Source organism: Agelaius tricolor, unplaced genomic scaffold, assembly GCF_023055355.1.
Source record: "Agelaius tricolor isolate 1412-34295 unplaced genomic scaffold, bAgeTri1.0.p SCAF_35, whole genome shotgun sequence".
Lineage (NCBI taxonomy): Eukaryota > Metazoa > Chordata > Aves > Passeriformes > Icteridae > Agelaius > Agelaius tricolor.
Window position 1 is genome coordinate 907,504 of NW_027269295.1, and position 23,091 is coordinate 930,594.

Sequence of the window (23,091 nt, forward strand, 5' to 3'; positions counted from 1 at the left end):
GCGGGGTGACGAGAGCCAATGGGCGCCGAAGGGGCGGGGCGCGGCGCGGGGGCGGGCCGGCCCACGGCGTGCGGAGGTTGCTATGGCTGTGGCCGGAGAACGGCCGCGGCACGGGCCAATGGGAGAGCGCGAAGCCGCTGACGGACGCGGCTGCGGACCAATGGACGCGCGGCGCGCGGCGGCGGGGGCGGGCGGTGCGGCGGGGGGCGGCGGGGCCGGCGCGGCGCTAAAGGAGCGCGGCGGGCGCGGGGCGGAGCGGGCGCGGCGAAGCCGGCGGGCGGCGGGCGGGCGGCGGGCGGGCGGCGGCCGGCGCTGCACAGGTGAGCCGGCGGGGCCGGCGGCGGGGCCGGCGGCGGGGCCGCGGCACCGGGAGGGGGGCGGCTCGGCGGGGCCCGCCCGCGGCGGGGGTGTGGCGGGGGCGGCGGGCCCGGCACACAAAGACCCCCTTGTTGGGCCGCCCGCCCGCCCGCGCCGCCCTCCCCGCCGGTGCCGGCCCCGGCCGCGAGAGGAGGGGGCCGTTCCCGGCCGTTTTCGGCCATTTTCTGCCTTCCCCGCGGGCCCCGGGCGGGGGGCGCGGGGCCGCGGCCGCTGCGGGCGCCGCCGGGCCGAGCCGCGGCCGCCTCTTTGTCCTTCGGGCCCGGCGAGCGGCAGCGCGGCCGCGGCCCCGGGGCGCTGCTCGGGCCCGGGGCTGCCCCGCCGGCCCTGCCCCGCCGCGCCCCCCGCCCCCCTTTTGTTCACAATGTGTCTGAGGTTTTTCTTTGGATTTTTTTTTTTTTTTGCCTTTATTCGCACGTCGTCTGTTGGGAGTGCTGGATTCCTGCATGATAAATGTGCTCATTTGTGTGTTTCATTTGAATGCCATTGTTAGCGGAGCAGCCCTGGCTAGGGTGAGCTGCAGCTTGCCTTGCTTCTGCGGAGGGTCTTTTGTGCTGGGCTTTGTGGGGCTGGGAGCCCGGCTGGGAGAATGACCCTGAAGGTGTTTGTGCTCCCCGAGGTTTGGGTTTAGCTCAGAGCTGCTCTCCAGTCACTCACACCGCTGGTGTGTGACCGGTGCGTGCCCTCCTCTATGAATGCATTCATCTCCGTCTTCACCCTTTAATTCCCTTGAGTGCAATGATGGTTCATGTCGTTGTATGAGCTCTATTTGACCTTCAGGTTCCGGTGCCCCTTGGTGTGTAGAAGCGGAGTGCTGGCTGCCTCGGGCTGTGTCTCACCTGACACCGAGGGCCACTGGCACGCCAGGGTGGCACTGCCGTTCCAGGGCTTTGTTAGACCTTGGGCTGGAGCCTGGCACGGTGGGGACAGTCACCTTCCTCCCGCGGCTTTCGAAGCTCCTCTATTTCATCTGTCGCTTTCTCCAGCCAAATGGGGCATTCATTGGCATTCGTTGACTAAACCGTCAATTTCCTGGCGGAGGAGTCCAGCTATTGCTTAGAGGTGTGCCCTCGACGATTCCATCTTTGTTCATGGAAATTTTCTCTGAGAGGCTCTTCTAAAATACTTTAAATGTTGAGTCATCATCTCTTGATTTGAATTAAGCCATCTGTGCTAAGGGATCTGCTCCTCACACCTCTGAAGGGTTCAGTGACTTCAGGCTTGCTTCGCACTAAAGTTGGACAATGTAACAAATCTCTCTGCCTTAGCTGGAGACGCGATTATCCTGTTTAATTACACGTTCTTCTCGGGAGGGTTGGGTTGCAGAACTTCCATCAGGGCGCGTGCCATAGTGGGAAAGGTGACAAATGCAGTTTGGGAACCTCCCTGGCTTTGTTCCCAAGCTGGCCTTTGGGTTACCTGCTGGGAAAGGATTCCGTAGCCAATGTTCTTGGGGTTCTTCAGCAGGGAAGGTGGTGTGTGTTACAAACCAAGGCGTTTCAAGTCCTGAGGACCAGGGGTCGGGCTTTTCCTTGGTGCCCTGTGGGCAGTTGCAGCTGGATCTGGCAGCTCCAGGAATCCTGGCTGTGGTGGCAGGGGCCTCTCTTGGGTAGAGGCAGCCAGGTAAAATGAGTGTGCAGGGGCTCTTGTCAGTCAGTGGCTTTTCTCTCTGCTTCAAATTACTCGTGGAGCTGTTGGAAAATCCAGCATCATTCCTTGCAGTGTTTTGAGCCTGGAGGTAAACTTGAGATCTGGAGACATTTTTTGGAATATGGTGATGTCAGCACTCAGGACTGAGAACGGGAGCAGGCTGTGGAAATGCAAAGCTTTTCAGGGAGAATATGAGCAAGGTTTAGCTGCCTGGATGGCTTGCAAAAACCCCAAGTGTCCCAAGTTCTTTTCTGTAGCTGAAAATCCACATTTTTAAAACTCATCCTTGCCGCCTTTTGGTTTTTGCAGCAGAATCCACTGAGCAGATTTATGGGTTTGTATCTATCTCTGTATTTTTGTTTTTCACTGTTCCATCACCGCTGAGTTTAGTGCCAAGCTCCTGCTCTGTTTGCTCTCATTCCTTATCTAAGCCCAGCACACAGGTGTGTGTTTCTTCCTGCCCACAGCTCTTGCTGTGATGGCTCTCCCTTGCTGCTGCACAGCTGGATCCCTGCTGGCTGCCCTGCCCTGGGTTTGGGTGGCACTTGACAGGTGACTGAGCTTTGTCTGCCCTGGGTTTGGGTGGCACTTGACAGGTGACTGAGCTTTGTCTGCCCTGGGTTTGGGTGGCTCTTGACAGGTGACTGAGCTTTGTCTGCCCTGGGTTTGGGTGGCTCTTGACAGGTGACTGAGCTTTGTCTGCCCTGGGTTTGGGTGGCTCTTGACAGGTGACTGAGCTTTGTCTGCCCTGGGTTTGGGTGGCACTTGACAGGTGACTGAGCTTTGTCTGCCCTGGGTTTGGGTGGCTCTTGACAGGTGACTGAGCTTTGTCTGCCCTGGGTTTGGGTGGCTCTTGACAGGTGACTGAGCTTTTGTGTGGCACAGGTGTGTGAGCAGCGTGTTGGTTGTGCAGCGGCTCCTCCAGGCTGGGAGCGATGCCTGGTGCTGCTTCTCCCAGGGCAGGAGCCGGTGCTGGAGCAGGAGCCGGTGCTGGAGCAGGAGCTGGTGCTGCATCACTGGCTCGTGAGGCTGTGTGTAACGTGCTCCTTGCTTCTCCCTCTCTGCCTGCAGGGTGACTGGGAGCAGAGCCCTTCTCGTGCCGGGATGGCGCAGAGGTCGGGCCAGGAGGATCCGGAGCGCTACCTCTTCGTGGACAGGGCTGTCATCTACAACCCTGCCACCCAGGCTGACTGGACTGCCAAGAAGCTGGTGTGGATCCCCTCGGAGCGCCATGGCTTCGAGGCAGCCAGCATCAAGGAGGAGAAAGGGGACGAGGTGTTGGTTGAACTGGCGGAGAACGGGAAGAAGGCGCTCGTCAACAAAGATGATGTTCAGAAGATGAATCCTCCCAAGTTCTCCAAAGTGGAAGACATGGCAGAATTAACCTGTTTAAATGAAGCCTCTGTATTGCATAATTTAAAGGATCGCTATTACTCTGGGCTCATCTATGTAAGTAGCAATTATGGGATCCATTCTGGGTGCTAATTCAGCTGACCTTACCTGATTGCCATCTCTGCTGTCAGAGTGGGTCTTGGCTTTGATTTTGGCAGCCTAAATACTTTGTATCCCCAGCATTTGCATGAGTCCAAAGTCTTTTTCTGTGCTGTGTACAGGTCAAGAGCGCTGTCATAAAACAAATACTGCACTTCTGTGAGCATCTTTCAGCCACAGAGTGTGCCATGGCAGCTGGGGGGGCTCTGCTGTGCTGCTCCTTGGAGCACTTGCCTCGTGCTGAACTGATCCACTGAGCAGTGGCAAGTGGCTTCCTTGTGCTGAGGGAGGTGACAAACGCTCACTTTGCTGGGTTGCTGAGGTTAACTGCTCATGTGAATGAGCACATCTCTTGTTTTAACTTGCTGCATGTTAAAAATGGCAATAAGAGGCTCTGCTGGTATTTAAAATATGAAGTTTGGGAGTACTGGGAGTGCAAAATGTCTTTTTGGAACTGAATATCAGCCTAGTGGCCAGGAAGGGATGTGTTCAAGTGCTTAAAATAAACCAATAAGATAAAGCTTGTTTTTTTCCAGTGGTTTTGAAGCACTGATTGAACATCTGGCTTATCAGCATCTTGCTCTGGAGCTGGGAATCACAGCGCCCTTGGTGCTGTGTCTGACCCTGCTCCTCCCTTGGGCTCTGTCCCAGGTCTGTGCCTGCAGTCAGGAGCAGCTCCTGCTCTCTTGGCAGGCTGGCTGCACAGGGACTTGTTGGGTCAGGGAGTCAGGAACAGCTACCAGGAGACTTTCTGTCTCAAAAGACACTGGAACATCTGCTTAAATGCTTGCTTCACTTTTTATAAACACTTAAAGCTTAAATCCACTTTATTTAGTCCTGATAGTTGGCTCATTTTCCCCTCCATCTGGGGATTAGGGGGTACATTTTTAGCTTGACCCTTGATAGTATTTGGACTTATTAAAAATTATGTACAACTACAAAGCGGTTTTTTGTATTTGTGTGTCTGTCAGCTTCCTCCTCCAAGGCCTTACACCAAGGTGCTCATAGCAGAGCTGGGTGAAAAATACTTCTGGAATGATTCCTGCAGAAGGAAACTAATTGCATAATTAATGGATTGAAAACAAAAAGTAAACAGGTTGATAGGTCAAAAGTTTCCAGTCTGTGTATCAATCCTAATTATGGCTGTTAGAAAATTCATTACAATTATTATAGCCCTATTTCATGATGGAGGTTAAAAAGCTGCAGGCCTTGAATGTCACAGCAAGCTCTAGTGCAGGGCCTGCTAAGGCAGGCCCAGGTGTTTGTGGGGTGCTGGCACACAGGGCACAGGGTGCCACTGTGGGTGTGACAGTCCCCCTTTGTGGGAGCCTGGCTGCTCATGCAAGTGGAGTTGGTGAGGCCCTGCAGGTGCCTGACCTTGTTCCCATCCCAAAGGGTTCATCCTGCTCTGCTGGGGCACACTGGAGCTTGTTCCTGGGCTGGGTGATGCTCTGCCAGGCAGGGGGATCAGTGCATGTGGAGTTGGTGATCTCCTCGCCCAAGCTGGGAGAGCTTGGTTGGGCTGAGAAAGCTCCAGGCTTTGCTGAGTTACAGGGGCACTGCTGGAGGATGCTGCTCTGCCCAAGAGCCCTGGTTCAGTGCAGCTGTAAGAACTGGCTCCTGGGCTGGAATGAAAGCTGGCTGACTTGGTGAAGGTGTGCAGAAGGGACCTGTGGGGTGTGTGGAGGACTGGATGCTGCAGGGGTTCACAGCCAGGGGGACACTGCAGGAGCTCGAGCTGTTGGGGCTCTGTGGGGCACCCCTGAACTTCATGAAGGTGGCACTGCTGCTGCTGGCACAGCCCAGAGCCATTGCCCACATTCCTGTTGCCTGGTGTAAGGGAAAGAGCCCAGCTGAGCTGAGCTCAAGTGAGTTCTGCTGCTTTGGCCGTGCTGACAGGAGCTGGTTAAAGCTCTGGTTGGATTTCCAGATTGTACTCCCATAACAACCAAATGAAAATTGTGTATTTTGGTGTTGGTCTCAAGCAGCTGAGGTGCAGGTGGTGAATCTGATCAGGTCCCTGGAATTTCCCAACAGGCAGCGTGGAGTGTTGCCTTTCTAGGAAGCGAAAGATGCAGGAATGTGGAGTGAAGTAGACTGGACACACGTTTGCTTCCAGTCCCTAGAAAGGAAAGGAGCGAGCTTTGGGTGGCTGCAGTCATCTGGCTGTGATCTGTGTCCAGGAACAGGAGGCTGACTAAGGCCCACGGTGACCTGGGCACTGATGCTCCCTCCAAGAGTTTCATGTAACATCCAAGTAGGGGTGGCCAGCAGTTTCTGGAACTTGCAGCATCTCTGCTGCCTGCCAAGCGTGCTGATCTCAGGCTCTGAGCACCACTGCTGAGCTGGGGGAGGTGAACAGGGTGGAGAACATGGAAGGTCAGGGCTTGTCTGTGGTGTGACTGCTTGGTCCTGTCCCTCTGGGCTCTGCTCATGGCAGCACCTGGAAAGGAGCAGGACTTGTACAAGGATGCTGGGAAAGGTGGCTGGAGTGGCAGTTATGGTGATCCCAGTTTGATTTGGAGATGAAATAACTTTAATTGCTTGCTCCACTTTACCATCATCTGTTGCATGGGTTGCCACAAGGTTTATTTGGAGTTTTAGTGATGGTTCTGTGAAGGTGCAGGCACCTACAGCAGGTAGTTCAGCTGTTTTTTCATTGTTCTGCCTTTGCTTGGAGTTTTCACTTTCCTTGTGTTTCGTGGCTGAACTTCCCCAAATCCTGTGCTTTTTGAGGGATATCAATGTTTCTTACCTATCATTTGAGTCACTAATGCTCTAAATTGATCTTCATATCCTGCTGGAGTGGGTTTTGCTTCCTGTAAATGCTTGTGGACGTTGATTCTCCAGCTCAAAACTGAGCTGCTGGGGCTGCCCAGCTTTAATCCTGGCTTCAGGCTGCATTAGTGACATCCCTCAGCTGCAGATCAGGAGCTGGAGGTGGCTCACTGGGAGGGCACCCAGGAGGAATACCCACAGGCCTGGGAGGCCCTCTGAACGTTGGGAATAAAGATGTTTTTGCTCAGACTGGTTTTATGGGGCTTCCTGAATATCCTCGTCCCATGAACTGAGCTCCAGGTGACTTTCTGGGGGTGTTGCTTTAAGAAAGGAGCAGTTCTGGTCAGAGGTTTTGGCTCACTGAGGTCTGCACCCTGGCTGAGGAAGCACCTTTATTCTTATAAGGCCTGCATGTAAAATGCCACTGTGGAGGGTTCTAGAGAGCAGCCCTAGAGCTTGGTTTGTGCTCAGGTTGAGTGTGCAGAATAAGATTTCATGGGGGAAGAAGCCTTTGAGTCAGAGAATGAAATGGAGAAATGCAATCCACTGGAAGGGTGGAGGGTGAGGGTCCCTCAGCCCTGCATGCTGCAATTTCAGGACCACACTTAATTCTTTGGCACAAGGTGTGATAGACATTAGGTGATGTTTTACCCAGCAATTTAAAACTCTTTTGATGGCAAGAAAGACTCTTTAATCCCACTTTGAAAAATGTATTTTAAATTTAGAAAAATGACCTTATGTACTTCTTGTGGACAGAAATATCCTGTCAAAGCCAGTGGGTCTCTCATGGCTGTGCAGGTTTGCCACAAGGCTCTGATTTTGCAGGGACTCCAGCACCTGGGTGTTAATGGTCTGACTGGTGAGTGCAGGTGAACATGGTGCAGCCTGGGGTAAATGCACATTTCCCACTCAGTGGGTCAGGAATTTGGAGTCTGAATTTGCCTTTTCTGATGCTCTGGCAGGGCCACAAGTCTGGCTTGTGCACTCAGAAGTTCCCACTGCAGTGGGATGGGATGAAGGAATTGCTCACTCAAACACAGGGTGTAATTAAGCTGCAGTAAAACCCAAGGTATCCCAAATTCCATGTGCTTTACAGTGATTTATTTTAAGACCATTGCTGCTGCCACATCTGTGGTAGGCCCAGCTTTCCTGGATAAGCCCTTGCCCCCAGGTGCTTGTGTGGCTTTGTGATACCCCCAGAGATCATTGCAGCTTCTCCTTATCTGCTTCCTGCCCCGTTCAGCCAGAAGGGTTGAAATAACAGAATTTCTCACACGTGTGGCTCCATGCCAGTGTCCAGATGGTCCCTGCTGACTGCTGGGGGATTGGGGAGCCCTGGGGGGCTCAGGTACCCACGGTGTGTGTGCTGTGGGGTGAGTCAGGTTGGAGTTTTGCTGTTCTTGAGGAAGGACAGCAAAGCTTGGGGAAAGGCTTAGATTCAGCTTCAGAGTCCCCCAAGCTCCAGTGAACTGTGCATTATCTTCCCTGCTCACTCCCCCGTGGTTTTTTTTAAAGCCAAGACTTTTGAAAAAGCGTTGGGAGCTGTTTGTGTGAGGCTTTGAGTTCCTGGAAGCCTCCTGCTGGTTCTGCTCTCCTGGCACAGGGCTGCTGGGCTGTCTTTGCACCAGTGAAGTAGAAAACGTGCTCAGTGTTGTGCAAGTAAAGCACTGCAGCAGGTGTTTGTTGATAATTGCAACTGTTACCTCTGTAATGGGTCTGCAGCCCTGTTATTTCACTTCTGAATGTACTTTCTGTTTTATTGGAGTAGCAGAGGGAAGGAATGGGAGCTGTGGCACAGTCCCCAGCTCCAGAGCCTGCTGTGGGTGGCAGCTCTTACAGCCCTGCACTGGAGGAGCTCTCTTTAAGCTGTTCCTTCTGTTAAGCTGCTGCCTCCTGTGAGGCCTGAGTGTAACCTAGAACAATCTCTGCTATTATATAAGCACCTGTGTTCTAATTGCTTTAATTTTCCTGCTGGTCCAGTTGGGAATGTTTCACGTTGCTGAGTGTCAAAGATTGGTATTAAAAGAAACCTGCAAGAAATGGAGTTTGTTACTTAATTCTTTTCCCTACCACAAGTCAGTCACTGGATCTGATAACCCAGCACGTGGCAGAAGAGGTGCTGGGGTTCATTGGTGGAGCTGCTTTGGCACAAATACCTTTTTTTTTTATGTTGATTCTGATTTTTGGAAGACTCATAAATGTGATCAAGTTGAGGGAGCTGTGTGCAGGGTTACAAGTGCCTGAGGAAGTGAATCAGGTAAGCAGAGGTATGAAAAGGGCTTGTTCTTGCCAAGTTGTGTTTCTGTGAGTAGGGTGGGTTAAGGTGTAAAAAGGAGCAGCAGTTTGCTCTGCTCTCTCCTGTGCAGGTGCTCAGGTGGCTGCACTGTGCCCAGGACACCCCTGCAGCCCTGAGCCTGGGCCAGAGCTGCTCAGGGCTGCCTGTGGGGCACTCAGGCTCTGACATGAGCTCTCCAGGAGCCTGCTGGGAGGATTTGAATTCCCCTGTGGCCCTGCTGCAAGCTGAGCTCATGTTTTAGCTCTGAGCAGTTGCAGGGCAGTTTGAGGCCAGGCTGTGACCCTGAGTGTGTCTGTGTGAGAGGAGGAGCTGGCAGGGCAGGGCAGGGCTGGGGGTTCTCTCTGGACACATCACCTGAGGCTGTGAGTGTGGAAACTCTGCCCTGCTGAGCCTGTGCTCAGCCCCAGCTGTGCACAACATCCACAGATGAATTATCCATGGTGTGGGCTGAGCTTTTCCATTCCTGCATGCTGGCTGTGTTGGGTTCCTTCCCTTTCTCACTCTCCTGCTGGGCTGCCCTCAGTAAACCTGAGGCTGTGATCCCCAGGCTCTCTGACCTGAGCTTCCCAGGCTGATCCTTGCCCTTGTTGAGCACCCTTTGATTGCAGTGCTGTGCCCACCCCAGGGCACAGCCTCACCTTCATCCCCTCTGGGGCTGGGGAGTCCCTGCCCTTCTTTAAGCCTTGGCTTGGGTAATTTCAGGGAGAAAAGGTGAGAAGGTGTGAGAAAACCATGTCTAGCTCAGGGAACTCAGCTTGGAGTGTGAGTCTGTAACCTCAGGAGGTGAAAACCAGGCAAAGAAAATGCTCTGCTGGGGCAATTTATCAACTGGAGAGTGAGCTCCACTCCTTTAGTTATGGGACAGTGCTTAAGGCATGCAGTGCTGGGCTGGGAATGGCTGCTTTCTGTTTCAGCTGATAATGAGAGCTGTCTAAATGCTTACTTAGCTTAATGGTTTATGTAGTGATAGAGTGGGTCTGTCACTTTCTGTATTTGAAGAGCTGCAGATAGATGTTGAGCCCGTGTTTGGGGTGATTGTTGGACCACCACACTGGTGGTGGTTACAGTGCCCAGCTGTGCCTGTGTGGTGCTGGTGTCCCTCAGTGCTGCTTTGAGGAGGCCTCTGCATGGCCTGGCAGAGGAGAGCTGCTTCCACCTGGGAATAACTCCCCCTGTTTGCCAGGCTGCAGGGATGGAGTGGGGTTTGAAACAGGCCAGTGCCAGGATCCTGAGCTCTGCAGGTCGGCACAGCTTACCAGAACCCAAATTACTGATGATGAACTACTGGATACAGGCTGGAAGCATCTGGAAACCTTCAGACTGCACATTTAGTGTCCTGGAGGGGAGCTTGTATAACCCAGCTCTCAGTCAGAGCTCTCCTTTAGTGCTTGTGTCTGGAGCCCTGCCTGCAGAGTGCATTCCAGGCTGTCCTGTGCTGGCTTGGTGCTGTGTGTTCCTGAGGCAGGAACGGGAATGTGTTCCAACAGCTGATCCATCAGCTCAAGGTGAATCAGCATCTTTGCTTGCCTTTCAATTCTTAATGTGCTCATCCACCTCTGTCAGCTGAAAATTGAATGAAGGCTGCAGGTTCTCCATCCAGCCTGGGCTGTACTGGAGCTCACCAGCTGATCCCAGCTCTCATTCCCACCTGACAATTCCATCAGAGTCCACAGCATAGAGTTCATTCAGTGGGTGTCCATTTGTTAAACAGATGTGTGTGTATTCCTGATAATTCCTCCTGGGGCTGCTCACCAGGAAGCTTTTTTGGGGGGTTTTAAGCAGTGTCTCCTTTTCATGTGTTTGGTTTCCATGCACAAAGGCCTTTCCTGCTTTTTTAGGCACGGTGATTCACTGTGAGACTTGCAGTTATAAAACAGCTGTGGAAGATTTTGGTACCATTTGCTCCCTCCCAATTAAATTTGGCTCATTAAAAGCATCCTTTCTGTGTTTCTGTGCCTGCCAAGCCATGAAGCCAGCCCACCAATATGTTCATATATTGCTTGCTGCAGTAGATGACAGTCAGGAAATTGGGAAAATTCAGTTCCATCTTCCTGTGAATAAATGAAGGCTGTGCAGGGTGGTGCTGGTTTGGGAAAGGTCTCATTTTGAAATTCTGCAGGGAAACAGCAGGAGAATTAAGTGGTAACACATTCAGGAAATCAGGGTGTTGGAGTTCAGGGTGCTGCATGCAAAGAGCTGCCATGGCACAGAGGGAATGGTCTGGGATAAAAACGGCTCCTTTAGATTAAGTTTCAAATAAATGAACCCCAGCACTAGCAAAATGTAGAATTTTGTGCTTCATAACTTCTAATTTGGGCCTGTTCAATACAGAGCTTCTTCAATTAACCCTTTTCAGTTGCCCAGGTATTTGTTGGCCTTCTCTGGTTTGGTTATGTTGGGCTTTGCTTATTCCATTCCTTCCAGGTCCATCAACTGCTGCTTCAGGAGATAGCTGGACAGGTTAGGTGTTATCAATAGAGGTTTGTTAAGTTTGTTTTTCTAGGTTATTAATTCTTGATGTAGCTAAAATAGTAACATTTACTCCATGTCTGTGCTGGGGAAATGAACTGAAGATGCCAAAGCAACTGGAGGGAGGAGAGAAGGATAATCTTCAAAGAACTGTTTTATCCCAGCACTTAAGATTTTTTTTTTTTTTTTTGTAAATTATTTACCAGATCAATTTATTTATGTCTGGGCAAGGGCAGTGATTCTGGGGGAAACACAAGAGCTTTCCTTTGGGAACATAAAATGCCAAAACAAAGTCAGAGTTCTGGATAAACCTGCAGAGAAGTTGAGGTGTTGTGTTGGGAAGGGGTCACCAGTGGAGGTGGGTTTGCAATAATTCCCTGAGAGCTCAGCCAGCCCCTGCCTTGGGAGCTCTGTCCTGGCTCAGGGGAAATGGCCAATCTGTGAGGATGAGGAGCAGCAGCCCAGCAGGGAATGGCCAATCTGTGAGGATGAGGAGCAGCCCAGGGAATGGCCAATCTGTGAGGATGAGCAGCAGCCCAGCAGGGAATGGCCAATCTGGGAGGATGAGGAGGAGCAGCCCAGCAGGGGAATGGCCAATCTGTGAGGATGAGGAGGAGCAGCCCAAGAGGGAAATGGCCAAACTGTGAGGATGAGGAGCAGCAGCCCTGCAGGGGCATGGCCAATCTGGGAGGATGAGGAGGAGCAGCCCTGCAGGGAATGGCCCAACTGTGAGGATGAGGAGGAGCAGCCCAGCAGGGGAATGGCCAATCTGTGAGGATGAGGAGGAGCAGCCCAGCAGGGGAATGGCCAATCTGTGAGGCTCAGTGGGTGAGAGGCAGAGCAGGGTGAGCCTCCAAACCCCTCCTGGAGGGCAGAGCCCCGCTGGCCCCAGCACCCTGTGGTGCTTTGCACTGCTCAGGGCTGTGCTGGGACAGCTCTGGGGTGGACTCTGGCCCTGGGAGCTCCTCTCCCAGCTCTCAGCAGTGACCAGCTCCCTCCTGAGCTGTGCCTGCCCTGGAGGAGCACAGGGGAGGTGCTGCTCCCTGGCTCTGAGCTGGGCTTCTGTGCTGACATCTTCCTGCTTCTGGTTGCCCTCACTGGAAGGCTGGGCTGGAGCCAGGCTTGTGGCAGTTCTCAGAGCCCCTGTGTCACTGCTGGTGGTGGCAGAGGGATGTGGGTGACCTCAGCTGGGCACGGGGAGGGTGCTGGGAAGGGGTGCCTGTGCTGAGCAGTTAATTGGCTCCTTGCATGGCTGTAGCAAGCTGTTAAAATACCTGTCCTGCCTTCCCTGCCTTCAGCAGGAATGGGTTTGGGCAGGGAGGTGCTGCAGTTTCCAGCCAGCTCTGGGTGCCATTTGTCTGCAGCACTCTCCAGGTCAGTCAGGAGGGACAGTGGTAGGAAAGGAGCTGGGGAGGAGCTGCCCACCTGCCAAGAGCCCCATGTTATGTTGAGTTAATGACTGATAAGTTGTTCTTTATGCTTGGCTCGGTTGCCCTGATAAGATGTGTTTCCTTTCTCTTGAGAAATAAATACCTTGTTGGGGTGGTAAGGCCCTGCAGTTATCATCCAGCAGATCTGACCAAAGCAGAGGGAGTATTTTCCTGCAAGGACATAAGATGTCCCCATGTCAGGACACCTGGCTGAAAACCAAGTTCTTTTTCTTTGCTGATGGTGCTCCTGGACTCAGTTCAGAGAACACCTTCTGCCTGTCTTGCCAGAAGCTGGTGGAGGTGTAGAAAGGACAGGGGGGCACCTTTTCCTCCAGATCAAATCTTTTATACTTACAAAAGAAAAAAGAGGCAGATTGGGACTATCAGCTGCTGTGTTCATACCAATGCAGCAGAAATGCTTTTTGAAATGGACAAATGTTATATCCTGAGTGACCTGCTCAGTACTCTGGGCTCTCAACAGCTGTTAAAGCTTTCTGTTTGTGCTCCCCATCCCTTTTCTCCTCTCAACCTGCAGAGGTAAGAAATGTGGTTTTCCTGACATTCAGAAGGGTATTTCGTATTTCTGCCAAACCTGGTCCCTCTTGCTCCCTTCCTGAGCTGGTAAATATGGGAATTTCAGTAGTGACCAAAAGGAACTGAGCATGTGAGGAGACAGCAGTGAATGGAGAGATCAGATGTTTTGCTTTCTTCAGAGCAGTCAGTGAATGGAGAGATTGGATATTTTGCTTTCTTCAGAGCAGTCAGTGAATGGAGAGATTGGATATTTTGCTTTCTTCGGAGCAGTCAGTGAATGGACAGATTGGATATTTTGCTTTCTTCGGAGCAGTCAGTGAATGGAGAGATTGGATATTCTGCTTTCTTCGGAGCAGTCAGTGAATGGACAGATTGGATATTCTGCTTTCTTCAGAGCAGTCAGGTGTGGTTGCTGCTGGAGGGGCTGGGGCCCAGCAGATTCCTTGGGCAGGGAATACCCAGGAAGGGGAGAGCTGTGCTGTGTGCAGGGAGCAGAGTCAGAGCCTCTGATCCTGAGCCAGGCCAGGCTCCTCTGGCTTCCTCCTAACCCAGTGTCAGTGGCTGCCTGGGCTCCTTCTGCCAGGGCTGTTCTGTCATGATTCCTCAGGAATAACTGCAGGAATAACCTGGGGCATTTTGGCTGATCAGAAATGTCCCAGTGAAATCAGCAATGTCCAGTTTGTGTTGGTTCCTTCATACTCTGCTTGTCCACTTCTGTGCAGTGTCAGCTCTGCAGGGAGGGTGTGAAACACGTGCAGGGCTGGGACAGGGGAGGGAATGAGCCCTCTGTGGGATGCAAAGGGCTGGTGGCAGGAAGGATGGACAGCTGTGAGACAGGACAGCAAAGCAGAAATGATGGTGCTTTGACAGAGGCTCTTCCCTCATCTTGATTATTTACCAGAGCAATGGACATGATCAGTTCCTTCAAAATGAAACTAACTTGGAATGCACATTTTACTGAAGGAGGTGAACATCAAAAGGTGTCCATAGAGCTGGAACTTGGCAAACGGAAGAGAGATTTAAATGTCTGTGGGAAAGAGATCAGATACTCCTCTTCAAATTTACCTAGCCTTATTATCTTTAAATTACTTTTTATGCAGGTAATTAAAGAGCCTTTTAAGAGAGCTAGAAACCAATAATTTGAATGTAGCATGTACTTTGAGTTGCTCTACAAAAAGCACCTCAATTTTGTGTTAAGATAAATATTCTAGAACCTGTGTAAAGCCTTTCTGTTCTTTATGACTTTATTTCAATACTGTTTACTAACAGAAATGTTTGTTATTTTCTTCTTTTCCCAGACCTATTCAGGGCTGTTCTGTGTAGTCATAAATCCTTACAAGAACCTCCCCATTTATTCAGAGAACATTATTGAGATGTACAGAGGGAAGAAGCGCCACGAGATGCCACCGCACATTTACGCCATCTCCGAGTCTGCCTACAGGTGCATGCTGCAAGGTAAGGAGCAAAGGGGTTGGACACTGCCTGGCCACTCCCCAGTGTCCCCACAGCTGGGGTTTGCCATGTGCAATCAGGGTTTTAAAGAGGGGAGAGAACCAGGTTGGTAACTCGCTGACATGCACCAGCACAGCCGTGCTGCTCTGACCATTGCTGCTCTGGGAGTTGGGTCAGAAATACTTTGTTCCCCAGAAAAAAGAGCCAAGTTGCACGGCCAAAGATGTTGTGCACTGGCTCTGGATGAAGGAGGAGTGAAAGAGTGGGGTTGAAAAGGCAGTGCTGTAAAAGTGTTGGTGTTTGGCAGCTGCCAAATAATCCGAGGTGACAATGGAACAATGGGGGTTTGAGTTCAAAAAGGGGTCAGGGAAATATTGAACCTGGAGGAATTTCATTCTTTTTCTCCTAACTGATGTGTGTCTTGTAGCAGAATAGAGTGGGTTCATGGAGGGCTCATGGTTTGAATTTTGGCTTTAAGGCTGTGCTGGACAAACATGAAAACCGAATCTGATGTGACAGAAACGAGCGTGTGCTGTTCAACTCGCACAGTTGCATTTCTGCCACGGGATTTGGGGAGCACAGCTCATTCCAGTACTGATTCGTATTTAGGGGGCTGCTGGAGGTGTGGGGTCAGCAGCATGGTGTGTGTGTAACCAGGAGCCAGCCCTGCACACCTTGCTGTGTGCTGTGCTGTAGCTGAGTTTGGGCTGGAAGGAGGGGAAGAGCTGTTGGACCTACTTCAGCCAAACTGAGGGAAAACTGCTTCTGCTGCCAGGTTAAACCATTTAAACGTTAACTTCTGGTTTTTTAGGCTCTTTAAATACATCACACAAGTCTTTGTTTCTTGAATTGTGACTTTGTCTTCAGGGCTGCTTAATAATCAACTGCAGGTTGCTGAGTGTCCTTTCACCTCAGCAGGGCTGTGCCAGCAGAGAGGTGATGCAGGGACAGGCAGGGGGAAAAGCAGCAAATTGGGGCCACCAGGAGTTGTTCTGCTTCCCAGTGGATGCCTGGGCTCTGTTTTCGTGTGTTTTTGTGAAAGAAACTCTGACTTCTCGACCAGAGCAACAGCCTCTAACAGCTCAGATCAGAGCACCCCTAATAAGTGCATGTGGAATAATGGCAGGGCAAACCTTAAGATTTATTTTAAGGAGTTTATTGCAGCAGTCTCAAGTGGATTGTGATTAAATGCTTCCCAGTCTGAAAGCACTTCTTGAAATGGTCTCATGAATGCACTGAAATGTCCTTGAGCCAAATGTCCTCTAATAAAGTAAGTCAATGTCAGCAGTCACCACACTCCGGCTGCTCCATATATTTGCTCACATACCCTGCTGGAACTCGTTTGTATCTCTGGAGATCTTGCTACATGCACAAATGTTACTATTTTTGGAAGGTGGAATTAAAAAAAAATGCACATGGTGATGTATGTTTGGTTACAGTCCTCTTTTCTTTCCTTCTGATGCATGGAGGTTTATATTTTGTATTGAATCTCTCTGTGCTTGCTTTCTTTTTGGTTTTGATAGCCCGAGTTCTCATCTGAACTAATGAAGGCATAGCTTGGAATAAGAGTAGATGAAACCCATGCAATGGGATCCATTATTTAGGGAATAACTTGTTTAAGGGTAACTAAATCTGTGTTTCTAGTGCCCTTCACCTGTATGGAGCCACTCCCTGTTTGTTTTAGGCAGCATCTGCAGGAGTTGGTGAGTTTCCCATTGATGATTTGTCTGCACAGCTGCATTGCAGGGATAAATAAAAACTCCAGCCCAGGCATGAGTGCTGGTGAGGGGGAGCAGTGAGTGTTTGTGCCAGGTGGAGTGGGGGGCTCTGCCCCTGCCCCTGCTGCCTCTGTGCTTCCAGAGAGACACTCAGGGAACTTTGTCTCCGTGTAAATAAAACTTGCAGTTACAACAAGCAAGGTTTTGTAGTCATTAGAGCACCAAATAATATTTGTCTTAACAGTAGCACATTATTCAGTTTGTTTCTGGTTATCAGTGGCAACACAAGGTCAGCTACTGAGTGTGCCCAGGGCTTGGTGAGGATGGGTTTTCCCTATCAAGTATTGAACACAATGTGCAAAATGTCTCTCATTTCTTCTAACTCTGCCTTGTGTTTTAGTCAGCGCTCAGTCTTCAGTGAAACAGAAAATATGTGTCAGGAAGTTTTGCCTGGTAGAAGTATGTCTGTAACCATTAGCTGGGCTAATCAAAACTCTTCAGATTAATCATCAGAGGTGTCTGCAAGCATTTGTGTGCAGCAGAATCCTTGGCCAGGCTGCTGTTGCTGATAAGTTACTGACACATGCTTGTAAAAGTGTTGCTGTGCAGTTCCTGGCTGTTCTGTGCACGTAGCTGGGGTGCCAGAGAGAGGAGATTCTCCAGGATTATTGAAGTCATACTGCTGCAGCATATCCACAGGTTCCTTTTGATAGGAATGGCTGCTGTGTTTCAGTGTTTGACGTCTGAAGTTTAATTATTAGGATTCAAACCTGAAATTGAAACCATAGGAATGCAATTCCTTTGGAGAATATGACCTTCCCTAATAGAAATATCCTGGCCACTAATCTAGATTAATGAAAGTGGTTGGCTGGATTTTCCTGGCCTGTTCAGTGGTATTTTGTGCAGTATAATCATGTTTATTTTCCTTGCAGCTAATCACAAACTACTCATTTCCAGGTGTTTGTGAGCTGTTTACTGTGATTAACAGGACACCTGGACCTGAGCTGTGACTCTGAGCAAGCTGATTCCTGAAACCACAATTTTACTGTGCTGAGAATTGGGCACAGTGAGTAAAGTGTTACTCAGGTTCTCAGTGCTTTCATGCCTCTAATTCAGAGCATGGAGAGTCACAGCTCAGCTTCCAGTTTCTGCTTTGCTGAGGTTTTGTGTGTTTAATATTTGTGCTTAAATAAGAAAATGGAGATTTTTATTTAAGATTATGAAAGCAAAGGGTTTTCTGGTCAGCAGAACTGGTGTATGTGCATTTCCATAGTTATTCCTTGTTTTTTATTTAGATTATGAAAGCAAAGGGTTTTCTGGTCAGCAGAACTGGTGTATGTGCATTTCCATAGTTATTCCTTGTTTTTTATTTAGATTATGAAAGCAAAGGGATTTCTGGTCAGCAGAACTGGTGTATGTGCATCTCCACAGTTATTCCTTGTTTTTTATTTAGATTATGAAAGCAAAGGGTTTTCTGGTCAGCAGAACTGGTGTATGTGCATCTCCATAGTTATTCCTTGTTTTAAACATTGCTGGAACACTCTGAGTTTTCCTGAACTGGGGACACAGAGGAATCCCTGCAGTTCTCCATGTGTTCTGTGGTGGAAGAGTCTGTGTGGAAGCATTGCTGCCTGCCAGCCATCAAACCCCACTCTGTCCTTCACCCCCTGAAGAATTTCCTATTTGGGGGGCCCTCCTGCCCCCCTGTCTGCCCAGGCCAGCCCTGCCTGTGCCCTCTGGGGAGGGAGGAATGGGCTGGAAATGTCAAGGACAGAGGGCAGGGGCTGGGGGAGAGCTGGGACATGCAGCATGGGTCTGAGAGCCCAGGTTGGAGGGGATGGATGCCCCAGGCACACAGAAGGGTTTCTGGGAGGTGCAGGATTGCTCTCCATGGCTGGGTGTTGCCAGTGAACGGGGCAGCTGAGAGGGAGCAGGGACTGGGGCAGGTTCTGCAGGGAGAAGCAAACTCAGGAGTGCAGGGTCTGCTGAGTGCTGCCCTTGCTGCAGCAGTGCCATTCAAGATGGAGCTGAAGGAGCTCCTGTTGGAGACAGGCAGGACCTGGGCTGCATTCTAGTTATGCCAGTCAGGGTTTCTCTTCAGGAAAAGCCTCATTACCCAGGGCCTGACCGCAGCAGATAATAACCTGCAATTCAGCTTTCCAGACTGGATTTCCCCTCTCTTTCCCCCAGTAATTATTTTTCAAAGTGCTGTGGTAGTAGGGTGTTACTTCACAGGTGGTTTGGTGGATTTCTGCTGCACTTTCCCTTCATTTCCCTGAGGAGGAGGTGAAGCAGGGAGTACCCATGGCCAGGGGTGATGGGCTGGAGCAGAGCCCAGCCGTGGGGTGGGGCTGGGCTGGCCCCACACAGCACTGCTGACATGGTCATAAGGAGTGGCTGTCCTCATCCCTGGGACAATGTTGGCCTTAATTCTGCTTGGTTATACAATTTGCAAGCCTTGCTAGTGTTCCTCAGTCCTGCTCAAAGTGATGGGCTGTGAAAATTTGCCACAGAGCAGGATTTTCTTTGAGAAAATGAATTTTCTAGGGCTGGTAGGGCTGTGACAATATTTTACCAGCAAGGGAGATTTGATGGTGCAAAAGCAGCACTCACAAATTTTCCTCTAGTGCTTTTTCCACAGCTGACTTTCTCTTTTCCCTCTTCCCTTCCAGTTTTCCCACTGGATTTCTGGAGGAAGTGTGGCTTTGTTTTATTGTGCCTCTTTATTCAGTGACCTACAAGTGCTTTGGAGGAAAAACTAAGGAAAACTTACTGACTTTTTGTTGCTAAAGCCCAGCTTGCCTGTCAATATTACTCTTGTATAATTATGCTTAGTCTCTCCTTTTTATCCTGTTTCCCTGAGGACATCTTGATGAGCACCAAATTAGCACTGATATTTTAGGCCTGCCTTTAATCCTGTTGCAGAGAAGGTTTATCGGAAACTGCCTCAGAGGGGAAGGCAACACTTGGGGTTGGAGAAGCCAGAACTGCCTACAGGTGCAATGCTTCTCTCTCCAAAACATCTTCTTGAGCTATATTTGTAGTAAATCTTGATTTAAGTCCTCCCTTGGGGGCATATCCACCCCCAGCTATGGAAGAAAAGAACTGAAACTAAAATAAGACTTTTTTTTCTTTTAAAGGTCTATTAAATCTTCAAATGGAAGAGGGAAAAATTGCTCTGAGACTGGAAAAGTTGGGAGTGATGGTTGATGTTCTCTGTTGTGAGGAGCAGATGGAACCTGATAAATGTGCCATTAATGTTCTTGGTATTTTCATTACATCTTGACTTCCCAAAAGGGTCCCCAAGGCCTTTTAAGGAGTTACAGAGTGCAGGATGATGATCCCAGCAGAACTGGCTGCTTGGTAAATGTCATGTGAAGGATTTACAGGTCCCTTTATGGTTACATTGAGAATTCTGGGCTTTCACTTGGTCCACTCAGGCAGGTGTGGAATATAAATACTCAGGCGACAATGCCATTAACATCCAGATTGCTTGTACACCTCCAGGGGTGTCACATGCCTGGCTGAGTGCAGGGAGATTCCTGAAGCAAGAGGCAAAGTAGAAAAAACTGAAATCCATCATGCTGGAAGTCTCCTGCCTCATTATTTTTGAATTTGGAGCAAAATGATAAATACTTCTGTCAGCTGATCTTGGTTTGCAATATTTCATCTCCTTCCCCTCACCTTTGTGTTCTGGCTGTTGGTATCAAACCTGTGGGATTCAGGGGCTGGGAGCTGTCAGGATGGAAATCATTGCACCTTGCTTGGCCAGCTGTGACTGGCACCAGTAGCAGGTACCCACTGAGCTTACACAATCTGGTTCTAGAAACTGCATTTTGAACCTTTTTTGTTATTGTTGGAAGAGTTTTAGTGCTCTGCTGACCTTTGTCCTTCTCTGTGTCAAAATGTGACTGGATCCCTGTTTATTGTTCAGCTCAAGGCTGGGCACTTAATTAGGAATGATGATACTTTCAGTGCACAGCTCTCTCTGAAGGCTTAATTGCTTGGAAGTTGACATCTTTTTTATGTAATTTCAGTAACTTTGTTGTATTTACAAATGTCACAAGGGTGACAATTGTTACATAAGGAATTTTTGGTTTCCTGGGTTTTCTTCCCCCTCTGAAGTGCAGTGCTGCAGTAGATGAGCCACCTCCATCGGCTTTTTTGGTTGATATTCTGAGCAAGCAGAGATGACTTTAATTTTAAAACTTGCTATGCAAGCTGGCCTTATAATTGAATTGTGACTGTGCCTAGAGACAGGAATTCAAGGCTAAGTGCACCCAACTTGGGAAATCATTCATGAGATGAATCATTTTGTGTGATCACTCAGTCAGCACCTGCTCCTGCACCAAAGCTTTCCTTTCAATTAAACTCCTTTTATTTCTAGGTAGTTGTGAAATGGATAATTTGCTCCCGCTTGGCCCAAGCCTGGGATGACAGGCACAAGCAGCAATGCCTTGATGTAACAAAACCTCCAATGTGCTCTAATCTCGGGAGCAGCGTGAGAGCCGTGCTGGGCACAAAGCTGGGGTTTGTCAGCCCTGCCTGCATTCCTGGGCTGCTGAGCTGGGAGTGCAGCTATGCCACAACTGCCACTGCCAGCGCTTGCTGCAGCTCCTTTTTCCTCCCCCTTCCTCTTAAACTTGTTGGTTTTTGGCAAGGAAACAGCAGAGCAGGGTTTATCCCTTGGCCAGTGGGGAGAGGTGAGGGCTGCTCTGTCCTGCTCCTTGTCTGGGACCCCCTTGGCCTGCTCCTTGGCCTGCTCCTTGGCCTGCTCCTTGGCCTGCTCCTTGTCTGGGACCCCCTTGGCCTGCTCCTTGGCCTGCTCCTTGTCCTGCTCCTTGTCCTCCTCCTTGTCTGGGACCCCCCTGTCCTGCTCCTTGGCCTGCTCCTTGTCTGGGACCCCCTTGTCCTGCTCCTTGTCCTCTTCCTTGTCTGGGACCTCCCTGGCCTGCTCCTTGGCCTGCTCCTTGGCCTGCTCCTTGGCCTGCTCCTTGGCCTGCTCCTTGGCCTGCTCCTTGTCTGGGACCTCCTTGTCCTGCTCCTTGTCCTGCTCCTTGTCTGGGACCCCCTTGTCCTCCTCCTTGTCCTCCTCCTTGTCTGGGACCTCCCTGTCCTGCTCCTTGGCCTGCTCCTTGTCTGGGACCCCCTTGTCCTGCTCCTTGTCCTACTCCTTGGCCTGCTCCTTGGCCTGCTCCTTGTCCTGCTGTCCTGCTCCTTGTCCAGGACCCCAGCCCCACATCAGCAGCTCAATTGCCAGTTTCTGTCTTGGTGCATCTCCTCTCACTTGTCCAGGTGTGATGTCTCAGGTGTTCCTGGCAGGCTTTGGAGCCTTCCTCAAGGACTCAGGCTTGCAAGGTGTTGTGCATCTGTTTCAGAGAAGAAGGTGAATAAAAGCTCATGGCTTTCTGATCACCCTTGGCCATTCAAATTCACCCTGTTCTTGGGCTTTTTCAAAGCCGTCAGATGGTGTGGAGAAGGAAAATGCAGAAGAAAAAGCAGGAAAAAATAGGTGTCTACCTCTTGATGTGTGTCTGCTGTGAAGTTGCTCAGGGAATTTCTTGTGGAAAATTTGAGGAAAATAGCAGGAAATAATTCTCTGAAGGGTTAGTAAATGGAAAATGCTGAAAATAGAAAATCTGCAAAACCAAATCCTTAATCTCAGAGGTGGAATAGATGATGGACTGTGCTGCACAAAAAACATTTGGCAGCAGAGCAGCCAGATGGGAGCTGCTGGAGCCATCTCTGAGGGTCCTGCTCAGAACCTGGGGACCCCTGTGCTCATGATCAGCTTTGCAAGAGGAGTTTGATAACAATCCTAACCAAGGGGGCTGTAAGCAGCGTGAGGAGAGGCCCTCATATGGGCAGAGAAGTGGTTAAAGATTGGTCAATCTTGCCCATTGTTTTGTGCTTTAATGGTTTGGGAGTTGCAAAGCCTGGAACCTGCATTCCTCTGTGCTTTTTGTGCATAAACATCTTGGGAAAGATGAATTCCCTTGGTAATGCTGGAGCTGCTGCTGCTTCAGCAGGAGCTGAAAGGATGAGGGGTCTGGGGACATTTAAATGCAGCAGTGGTTGTAAATCAGGTAGAGAGTGTGAGGAGTGAGTGGAAAAGGGATCCATTTAAGAAACATTTTCTTTCTATTGTCATAATGCATACAATCAATCTATAATAATGTAATACTTTTAGAATATACAGACTTGAAGTACATGCCAAGCACAAACACAGGTGAGAGCCCACCTGCAGAGCTGCCTCCAGCTCAGGCAGGACCTGGAGCTGCTGGAGCCAGGCCAGGGGAAGCTCCAGGATGATGCTCTGAGGACTGGAGTTATTCAGCCTGGAGAAGAAAAAGCTCTGGGGAGGCCTCAGAGCCCCTTCCAGTGCCTCAAGGGGCTCCAGGAGAGCTGGAGAGGGACAAAGGATGGAGTGACATGGGGAAATGGATGTAAACTGCCAAAGCAGGAGTTTAAATTAGAGATTAGGAAGGGATTGTTCCCTGGGAGGGTGGGGAGGCCCTGGCACAGGGTGCCCAGAGCAGCTGGGGCTGGCAGTGCCCAAGGCCAGGCTGGACAGGGCTGGGAGCAGCCTGGGACAGTGGAAGGTGTCCCTGCCGTGGCAGGGGTGGAGCTGGAGGATCTCTAAAGTTCCTTCCAACCCAAACCATTCTGTGATTTAATGTGCACTTTGTACAGCCCTGCTTTGGGCAGAGAGGAAATGGAACAGGAGACACTGAAAGAACAAGCAGAATGAACAAAACTTCAGTAAGGAAATGACAATTCAGGTCAGATGTAACAGAAGTCTGAATCTGAAGTGGCACAGGGGATAGGGAGCCTCCTCCACCCATCTCTTCCTATGCAGGAACAGAGTCATTGCTTGAAATTTGCAGATAACATGTCC

At 50.3% G+C, this 23,091-nt stretch overlaps 1 protein-coding gene across 4 annotated transcripts in view; it reads left to right on the forward strand.

Annotated features, from left to right (window-relative positions):
* Positions 1–208: 208 nt before the first annotated feature.
* The window catches only part of MYH10 (myosin heavy chain 10), a 90,321-nt gene continuing 67,438 nt past the window's right edge, over positions 209–23,091 (forward strand). For all 4 annotated transcript variants that reach the window (XM_071452824.1, XM_071452826.1, XM_071452825.1 and 1 more), the window contains exons 1-3: positions 209–320; positions 3,097–3,474; positions 14,322–14,478. In XM_071452824.1, coding sequence (XP_071308925.1) covers positions 3,130–3,474; positions 14,322–14,478 — 502 coding nt within the window. In that variant the 5' untranslated portion in view covers positions 209–320; positions 3,097–3,129. The remainder of the gene's footprint in view (positions 321–3,096; positions 3,475–14,321; positions 14,479–23,091) is intronic.